The sequence below is a fragment of the Watersipora subatra genome, chromosome 3, assembly GCF_963576615.1.
Source record: "Watersipora subatra chromosome 3, tzWatSuba1.1, whole genome shotgun sequence".
Classification (NCBI taxonomy): Eukaryota; Metazoa; Bryozoa; class Gymnolaemata; order Cheilostomatida; family Watersiporidae; genus Watersipora; species Watersipora subatra.
In genome coordinates, this window is record NC_088710.1 from 58,295,092 (window position 1) to 58,304,603 (window position 9,512).

Genomic DNA, 9,512 nt, shown 5'->3' on the forward strand with positions numbered 1-9,512 from the left:
ACTTTCCTAACTTCCGTTTCTGAAAAAGCTAGGTTTCGTCACATATTTATGGGCGGAGCTTGTAATGCCGATTGTGTTGTTTTCGAAACGGATATTGAAACGCTTTAAAAAAGCCTAAATGACTTTGAAGGTTAGTGGACTAATCTTTATTTTGAGTACAAAATCGGAATCAGCGTGTCTGATTTACCTAGTAAATACAATAAAAGTTATTCGTGACAGTTATGGTTTAACATATATAAGTTATAGATTAACCTGCTCTGTACAACATGGTCTAATTAACATATATAAGTTATAGATTCACCTGCTCTGTATAACATGGTCTAATTAACATATACAAGTTATAGATTCACCTGCTCTGTACAACATGGTCTAATTAACATATATAAGTTATACATTAACCTGCTCTGTACAACATGGTCTAATTAACATATATGAGTTATAGATTAACCTGCTCTGTACAACATGGTCTAATTAACCCATTATTCATATGGGTGCGATATTAATATAAATATTTGAGAGTAACTGATCACTTGTTAAAGAAAGACAGACTATTGATAGCATCAAGTTAACTTACCCATGTCAGCATGTACCGCGTCTTCTGTATTGATTTGTTCTTCACCAGACAGTAAGTTTTGCGAATTCGGCTACCTGTATAATTAGTGTGCAAATATCGGGTTGACCGCAGTAGCTATAACCAGTGTCGTATAGTTTCACAGAGTCCCGTGACCAATAGCGGTTTGACCGCAGTAGCTATAACCAGTGTCGTATAGTTTCACAGAGTCTCGTGACCAATAGCGGGTTGACCGCAGTAGCTATAACCAGTGTCGTATAGTTTCACAGAGTCCCGTGACCAATAGCGGTTTGACCGCAGTAGCTATAACTACATCTACATGTAGATACATATAACAGTTAGCTACTCTAGAAACATGTGGCAGTTAGCTACCCCTGGACGCATGTACCTGCTAGCTACCTCTGGACACATGTAACAGTTAGCTACCTCTGGACACATCTACCTGTTAGGTACCTCTGAATACATGTAACAGTTAGGTATAGACTATAGAGAATCAAGACAAGACTGATAACTTTGTTAACTCTTAAATCGCAGACATAGCAAATATGACAGGAAGTGAGGCGAGAGCGAAGAAGCTAAGAGTGAGTAGGGAAATGACGAAGAGAAGAACATTGTTGTGAATAGAGGAATTGCATAAGGCTTACCAATTGTTCCCAATGGCTCCACTACCTCCCAAGTTGGTTCACTCCTAAGCAACATGGATATATGTTGTAATGCTTGCTCTGAAAATCATAACAGAAAAGCTAACAATATTAAATATTGTTCCGTGATAATAAATTTTCGACAAGAGATTTCAATAAGCCTGAAAATTCTATTAACAGTGGTTAGACACGCCCATTTTCAAACAGAAGACAAACAAACAAACCTTGAAAGTTTTCACTATAACCTTCATCACAGAGAAGCTGTTTGGTGGAAAGAGAGTTCGCCAAGATCCAATTAGCGAGCACTTCATGTAAGAAAACCTTTAGGAAAAGAGTAGATAATTCTGAACATGTGGCTGACGTAGCACAAAGTACTCGAGTTCAACACAAATTGTTTTGATCAGCACCTGCAAAACTTGAGATTTGGAATGTCACGCATATCTGGTGGGTGAACATATGGACCTTCTATATGAGCAAGTGGGTGAACATATGATCTTCATATACGAGCGAGTGGGTGAACATATGGACCTTCACATACGAGCAAGTGGGTGAACATATGAACCTTCACACACGAGCAAGTGGGTGAACATATGGACCTTCACACACGAGCAAGTGGGTGAACATATGGACCTTCACATACGAGCAAGTGGGTGAACATATGGACCTTCACATACGAACAAGTGGGTGAACATATGGACCTTCACACACAAGCAAGTGGGTGAACATATGGACCTTCACACACGAGCAAGTGGGTGAACATATGGACCTTCACATACGAACAAGTGGGTGAACATATGAACCTTCACATACGAGCAAGTGGGTGAACATATGATCTTCATATACGAGCGAGTGGGTGAACATATGGACCTTCACATACGAGCAAGTGGGTGAACATATGAACCTTCACACACGAGCAAGTGGGTGAACATATGGACCTTCACACACGAGCAAGTGGGTGAACATATGAACCTTCACATACGAGCAAGTGGGTGAACATATGAACCTTCACACACGAGCAAGTGGGTGAACATATGAACCTTCACACACGAGCAAGTGGGTGAACATATGGACCTTCACACACGAGCAAGTGGGTGAACATATGGACCTTCACATACGAACAAGTGGGTGAACATATGCCCCTCACACTATATAATATCAATGAGCTGTATTTATTAATATCAAATAGTAAGATAATCTTGCGGCCACTTGAACTTTTCGATAGCTAGACACAAAAAAGCATTGATATCACCACAGCATTTGCCATGAAATAAACAGGATTTATTTTATGAGGCAATGATAAGATTGAAGTGTATAAACTATAACATTTGAATCAATAACCAATGTAGGAATATGAATTATGACTGTGAATCCTAAATTTACATGGCCTCATATTTTGAATTCATCCATACTCAATAGTTCAGCACACAAAACCCACTAGACATGTAGTCCCATATGGTCTAGTGGTTAGGATTCCTGGTTTTCACCCAGGCGGCCCGGGTTCAATTCCCGGTGTGGGAACATCTTTTTCCAACTCTCCTCAAAGGAGAGCTGGAAAACATTAGTTTATAACACAATATAATAATGGACGATAACACTATAACATAATAATGGACTATAACACTTAGTCCATTATTATGTGATACCAATATCGAGGATGTAACTATTACTTGTTCAATAAGCAGCCATGTAGTTTAGCTGTAACATTACTTGCCAAAGTAGCGGTCACACTGACCAAAGGAATTCAAGATACATCTATATGATGATGGCATGTTTAAACTACAACTGCCACGTACAACTCTTATCGTATTTATAAGGTAAATCAGACACGCTGATTCCGATTTTGTACTCAAAATAAAGATTGGTTCACTAACTTTAAAAGTCACGAAGATTTTTATAAAGCGTTTCAATATCCGTCTAAAAAAACAGCACAATCGGCATAACAAGCTCCGCCCATAAATATGTGACGTAACCTAACTTTTTAGGAACAGAAGTTAGGGATGTTTAGTCCGATCTAGAATGATAGAGATGGGTGTCTTAAACCCCATTATTACCTAAATTCAACCTTCAAAATAATCTCAGTCTTTTGTGGAAGGTAGATAAGCTATTTAACATTGCATATTTACAAATGAGCTCAAAAAAGCGTGATAATAACGCTAGCTTGTGATAAAATCGTGCTTTTTTTAAGCTCATCTTTCTCAGTGTTCAGCCTATTAAACATGCTGTAACAAGCTACGAGCAACTTTAAATAGTTTATCTACCTTTCATAAAAGACTGAGAAGATGTTGCAGGCTGAATTTAGATAATAATGGGTTTTAAGACACCCATCTTTATCAGTTTAAACAGACTAAACTCCTCTAACTTCTGTTCCTGAAAAGCTAGGCTACATCAAATATTTATGGGTGGAGCTTGTTGTGCCGATTGTGTTAATTTCGACACCGGTATTAAAAAGCTGTAAAAAAGCCTTCACTACTTTAAAAGTTAGTAAATCAATCTTTATTTTGAGTACAAAATCGGAATCAGCGTGTCTGATTTACCTAGTAAATACAATAAAAGTTGTACGTGGCAGTTATGGTTTAATGTCTAAACTCAGTAATTTAGCACACACAACAAACTAAGGGGGTAATCCCATTTGGTCTAGTGGTTAGGATTCCTAATTTTCACCCAGGTGGCCCGCGTTCAATTCCACGTGTGGGAACATGGTTTCTGTTTTGTGGCAAATGAAAGGTTTGGTTAATGCGATATACAAACATGGAAGACTAGCTGTGCTACACGGCGTTGCCCGAGTACTAAAAATCAGCTTAGAAGTAATGAGAGTTGCCCGCCACTTGCTATTAGCCTGGCAGATTGCCAATGGAAAATTTTTAGTAAGCCAACTAATGACAATCACTTATTTATGCAATCACCCTGCGTGGTATGCAACACCGTTGGGTATGTGCTCCCATGTAACGACTTATAGCGGCAAGCTAATAATTAATTTTTTGTGGCCTATTGGGTAGGGCGTCGGACTGGTGAACGGTACAGTCCGAGATCAAATCATCTTCGGTACAGATTCTTTATTCCAAGATTTTAATAGCTATAGCCGGAATGCATACATATGGACATACTTTGAGAAATACATGCATATAGATGTAGCTGATTACTTATAAGCAGCCATGCAGTTCTGTTAAAAAATATTTCAGTAGTAGCAGTCATAAATATAGTAGCAGTCACACTGACCACAGGAAACAAAGTACATTTATATGATGGTGACATGTGGAACAATGTTGCATTCAGCTCATTCCTAGTGACCAACCGTGTACCAATGTAAAATATTATTTAGCTAATAAACTTCCTTGTGAATAAGCTAGCTACAATCATGTAAATGATGGATTGATGTAGAATACGTGAACAGCTATAAACCAAAAACACATAAATGGCTCAGATGGGGAGCAAGCTTACCTGAAGTTTTTGCATCCGTTCGGCTATGAACTCTCTGCTCATATTCCCAAATGCCTTTTTAGGAGGAAAAGTTAACGAGAATCCAGACACCTTGAGGTCATTATCAAGTGCTGCAAAGTCTGTATAACGTCGAGAGACTGTCCAATTTTCTTCTGTCCTCTGACCTCTCTGAACCTTTATTTGATATTCCTAAAGAACCAAATAAAACAATGACTGTAACTGATCAAGGATGATATGCCTGAACAGAATATGCTCAAGTACTGACAGTTATGAGCAGACACACGGGTGAGCAAGGCTTTCTGACAATCGTTCAAAATTGACCATATTTCTAGAATTTGTAATGATGAGCTACACTACATACACAAAGTACGTTATGAGCAAAGACACGACTCCCGAGATCGTCTGCAGTTAATCCGGGGTTAACACGGCATACAGCCACAAAAGTGGCAGACAAAAATATTTACTTGTTAAGAGTAAAATGTTGACTCTGTAACTTTAAAAACATAGAGGGGAGGGCTATTTGACATTTTAGTTGACCTGTAAAGTCACTCAAAGGGCAAAGAGTTCAAAAGCTGCATGACTCATAAGCTGCTATGAGAAGCTTATGACTAGGTCAGATAACTCCTAATAACTTGAAATCTAAATTATTGTGAAAAAAAACTACAACCCATTTGCTGAAGCGGAAAAGACAGCAATAAAAACAGAGAACTCACAATGTGTCCACCAACAATCTTTGATGCATCAATAGTAGCAAAGAGTGGCAACGTATCATCTATCACACACCTGCTCATGGCTGCTAGTTGATGGTTTGACTCGAGATTTATCTGAAAGCGATAAACTCAAATGAGATTGAGTATCTCTGGATTTTCCTACATATGTAGGACACATAACTTCTTAAATAACGTATAGATATTCATAAGAGATGTGTCTGTCTATTTCAGTTAATCAGGCGTAAGAGGCTTACGCTCATCTAAATATGCTGTTCAAAGTACAAAACTATTGGGCAAACAAGAATGCTTTAGTTCAGGTTGCATTAAGACTTTTCTAACAAAAAGTGAACAACTGTTTCAAATAGACATGACGCGATCCTAGTATCGATATAAGTATCAGCATTGATAAAGAAGCTAACAATCTGGATTCATATTGGATTTTTTCTTAGATCTTAAGCTTCAAATACTTTCTTCATCTCAACTATTAATCATGGTAAAAATACGTTGATCTATCAGACTAACAAGAAAAATATACCATTTTCTTGTTTAAGTCAGGATGTGAAATGATGAAAATTATTGCAACCAATCATGTTCTGGTAATTCAGTCTATTCCTGCTGTTTACTAGCATTATCAAATTGAGCAAATTTTTTTTTGTGTGAATAATAACAAATACGTACTTGAGAACGTATTTTGAAAAAATCAACCTTCAGCCAGTGAAGTGGTACTTGATTTTTTGAATCAGACATGTCCAATGGCTCTTGCCTTTTGAATCAGGCATTTTTAGTCAAAGGTGTTACAGTAAAAAAACAGCTTCTCACTATAATGCAGTAATATAATTATTTCCTGAGGATGTTGATGAACGGCCAAATGCTAGAATATTATGAATTTACATGAAGAAATTATGCGCATATATTATGTGTTTAGTATATGTTACCCATTTATTTAAACATCATGACAATATCCACGTAATTTCAACATCATATCACTTCGTTGTCTGATATCAAACGAAATGTTATATCAACCTAAACATGACATGGATCTTGTAAACTTTTGTCTTATAATTTGGTTCCCATAATAAAAATTTAGATCCCGAAACTGAATAAAACAGTAAAATGCACAAACCAGCAGGAGTTATCTAATAGGTCATTATCAGAGTGAGCACTCAAACCATCCATTAGTAAGTATACTAAATGGTAGTAGTACGCAACAAAAAAGCATTCGACCTTAAGTTAGCTTTATTGCCTGTGTACATCATGTTGTAGTTAATAAAAAGAAATAACTCATTTGAAACTGCTTGCAGAAGATTATTTTGCTATGTAAATAAAGAGAAGATTTTCCTTAAACTACGGCAGAGGTTAAACTATAGGGAGGAGTGGCTAGTTATTAGCTTTATTAATTCAAGTTGGAAGCACACAATCACTAAGATGACAGGCAACAATCACTTCCATTTTACAAACTTACTTTTGTTAACCTCGTAATAGTATAATGAAAATGTGTGTCCTTTCAGTTATTTCTTTACTACATTATAACATTTGATCTCAATCACTGTTCTAATACAGTCAATCTCTAATTCTTGAAGCGTGGACATATTTGAACAAACAATTGTTATACCATTAATATTCATCATACTAGACACAGAACTATCAAATGCTTCAAAGGCAACACACTATATTTCTCTTAATTAAAGGTTGACTTGCAACAAAATTCACATTAGTTATTTGGCATCAAAAGATTCACCATGTCTTACTCTGTTGTGTTGTAGGTGCCAAATGTGTGGAAATGTGATTACAAGCTCTTAAAAGCTCAAAAACAAAAAGCCGCCGTAGATTGGAACCTATTTATTTTTCTGACGTAGTCATGATAGTTTGGTTATTGTCTTGTCACCTGATTTTCTCACGTGAATTGAAAGGCCAATAAAAAGCTCAATATAAAACTTATCGTAGCACTAGTTTATGACAAACACTTCGGGTTTTACCAAAGACCCCGTATCAAATATAGATGCTCGCTACTTTACAGTTTTGTTTCGGCATTATTCAATCGTCAAGTTGTTCTCTGATCATGTGACCAAATACTTCGCAAATAATTTTTGCAGATAATTTTTTTGATATGGTGAATCTTTTGATATCAAATAACTGTAATGTGAATTTTGTTGCAAGTCAACTTTTAAGTAAAAACAACACTGAATACAATTAATGTTATACAAACTAGTAATTTACCTAAAACAGCAAACTTAATTTGACTACATCAAAAAGATTTAAGCAACCTCTAATTACCACACAAATATTTACTCATTTCCTGAAAAGATGGCTAGATGCAACACACTGTATGACCCTACGCACACTGTGATTGCACTTGCACTAAATTTACCTCTTCAACTTTAGCGAGGTTTGTTTTATGGTTACGCTCGTGCCAATTAATCATTTCTGTCTTTTTATTATGATATAGCAAATGAAATGTTTTACTCTAAAGTAAAAAGTAGTACAGCTTAATAGCTTATTCATTTACGATTTATTGCTTCGCTGATTTTATTAACTGTAGTACCTTATAGATATATAGTTACACATGACATTATATTTTATACTCAATGTTTAAGAAAAGACGTCTTGCAAACATTTGCAAGAAACTTTCCATTTAGAACGTTTAGTAAAGCATAATTATATATATAACCTGCAAAGGTTAAGTTAGGTGAATGGTTAATTCTAGTTGGTTTTGATGAGTAGTGAGTGTAGTTGAGACAGAAATTTCGCTGATGCTTAGTTTAAGTCATATATTAACATCGTAGTAGAAGCGAGCTAGTCATCACTCACTGCTGGCACCTTCTCCTAAGAAGAACTATTGCATACATTGAAGCATTTGTACCCCAAGCACACGAGGTTAATTTGTGGGGCGATAGAAAGCACAAACTCAATCACTGAAACATGATCAAAGTTTATCAACAAAAACGTACAAAAACTCCATTCGTCAAAGTTTTGAATAGTTATTCCTATAACTGAATCAGGCTCGTACTCCACTTATTATTGTAGAGGGAGTCCAGCCATTATTCTAGTCAGGAAACTGGTTTAATGTCGAAGTTGGTTAAAGTAGCCTCCTCCTGTTGCCAGTCCTCCAGTTGACAGACTGTTGAAGTAATGAGCATTGTAAATTTTTTAGCAGTAGATAAAGATTAGCTGAAAATTGATGCAGCACAACAAGAGGGCAGTAAACCTTCTCACGCTCAAGCAACAGCTGGAAATAGCAAAAAGGCAGCATAGTTATCACTCACGTTAAAATTAGACTTCACTTTAGAGGCGTTTGAGCAGAAGTATGTAGTTACCTAGGTAAGCACTGATACTGCAGCTATTTCCTGAATTCAATTGCTTTGGGTTTAAATATTCTCAAGCGCAATTCACCAGCCGAGTGAAAGAATAAATTTAGAGCATTCAAATTAGTGGTGGATGTCTTCTAAAATAGTTCATTGACTACTACTTCTCTCATTCAGTTCACAGACGATCATAACAAAAACTACAGTGCTAACAATCATGCTTTTGAGATCTAGGTCTAGGTCTAGGTAAAACTCGAGCCTTTAGACCCCACTCGCGGGTAAAAGCTATTAAAAGATAAGTAAAATATTTAACTAATTTAAAGATATAAGTCTTGTTATCTTTTGGCAGCCTAAAATATAAACTAGTAAGCCTTTATGTACACATTGTGCGTCCTATTCTCGTTTGAAGGTAGTTAAATGTATGTCCTACCTAGTGACCTTCAGAAATTGTTTCACGACTCAACGCGTGTCATCTCAAAATTCGCATAAGCCATTTGGCGTCTAGTATCTGGTAATATAATATCCTAAAATTATGTATTTAAATTCAGTTTCTTCTGATTCCAGTCATAAAATTGAACTTACTATTCAATACTTCAATACTGGAGGTTCCCGAATAATCATTGTCGCGGGTGGGAGTTTTCACTGCGATCTTCTAGTGTTTGAATGAGCGTTGTAGCATATTTACGTAGTCGTACGCGTAGAGGACATTGCAGTCGACTTAGTATTAGACATAGAGTACATATATGTCTAAACCAAGTCGACACGAATCTTGTATAGTAACTTTATGGTTTATACTTTTGATAGAGAAACATAGTTCTTGATCGCATAAGCGTAGCGTTTGTGTTTAGAG

General features: G+C 36.4%; 1 protein-coding gene and 1 non-coding gene across 4 annotated transcripts in view; one reads left to right on the forward strand and one right to left on the reverse strand.

Moving 5' to 3' along the window:
- The window catches only part of LOC137392194 (PX domain-containing protein kinase-like protein), a 32,568-nt gene extending 23,205 nt beyond the window's left edge, over positions 1-9,363 (reverse strand). For 2 of the 3 annotated variants that reach the window (XM_068078839.1, XM_068078841.1), the window contains exons 1-6: positions 9,245-9,363; positions 5,364-5,474; positions 4,651-4,839; positions 1,437-1,533; positions 1,216-1,293; positions 575-648 (exon numbers count right to left, since the gene is read on the reverse strand). In XM_068078839.1, coding sequence (XP_067934940.1) covers positions 575-648; positions 1,216-1,293; positions 1,437-1,533; positions 4,651-4,839; positions 5,364-5,441 — 516 coding nt within the window. In that variant the 5' untranslated portion in view covers positions 5,442-5,474; positions 9,245-9,363. Of the gene's footprint in view, positions 1-574; positions 649-1,215; positions 1,294-1,436; positions 1,534-4,650; positions 4,840-5,363; positions 5,475-9,092; positions 9,194-9,244 lie in introns of those variants that run through there. The other variant, XM_068078840.1, reaches the window with a different exon arrangement.
- On the forward strand, positions 2,659-2,730 carry Trnae-uuc (transfer RNA glutamic acid (anticodon UUC)). The gene has a single exon. It is a non-coding gene; the product is annotated as a tRNA-Glu (tRNA).
- Positions 9,364-9,512: the final 149 nt, after the last annotated feature.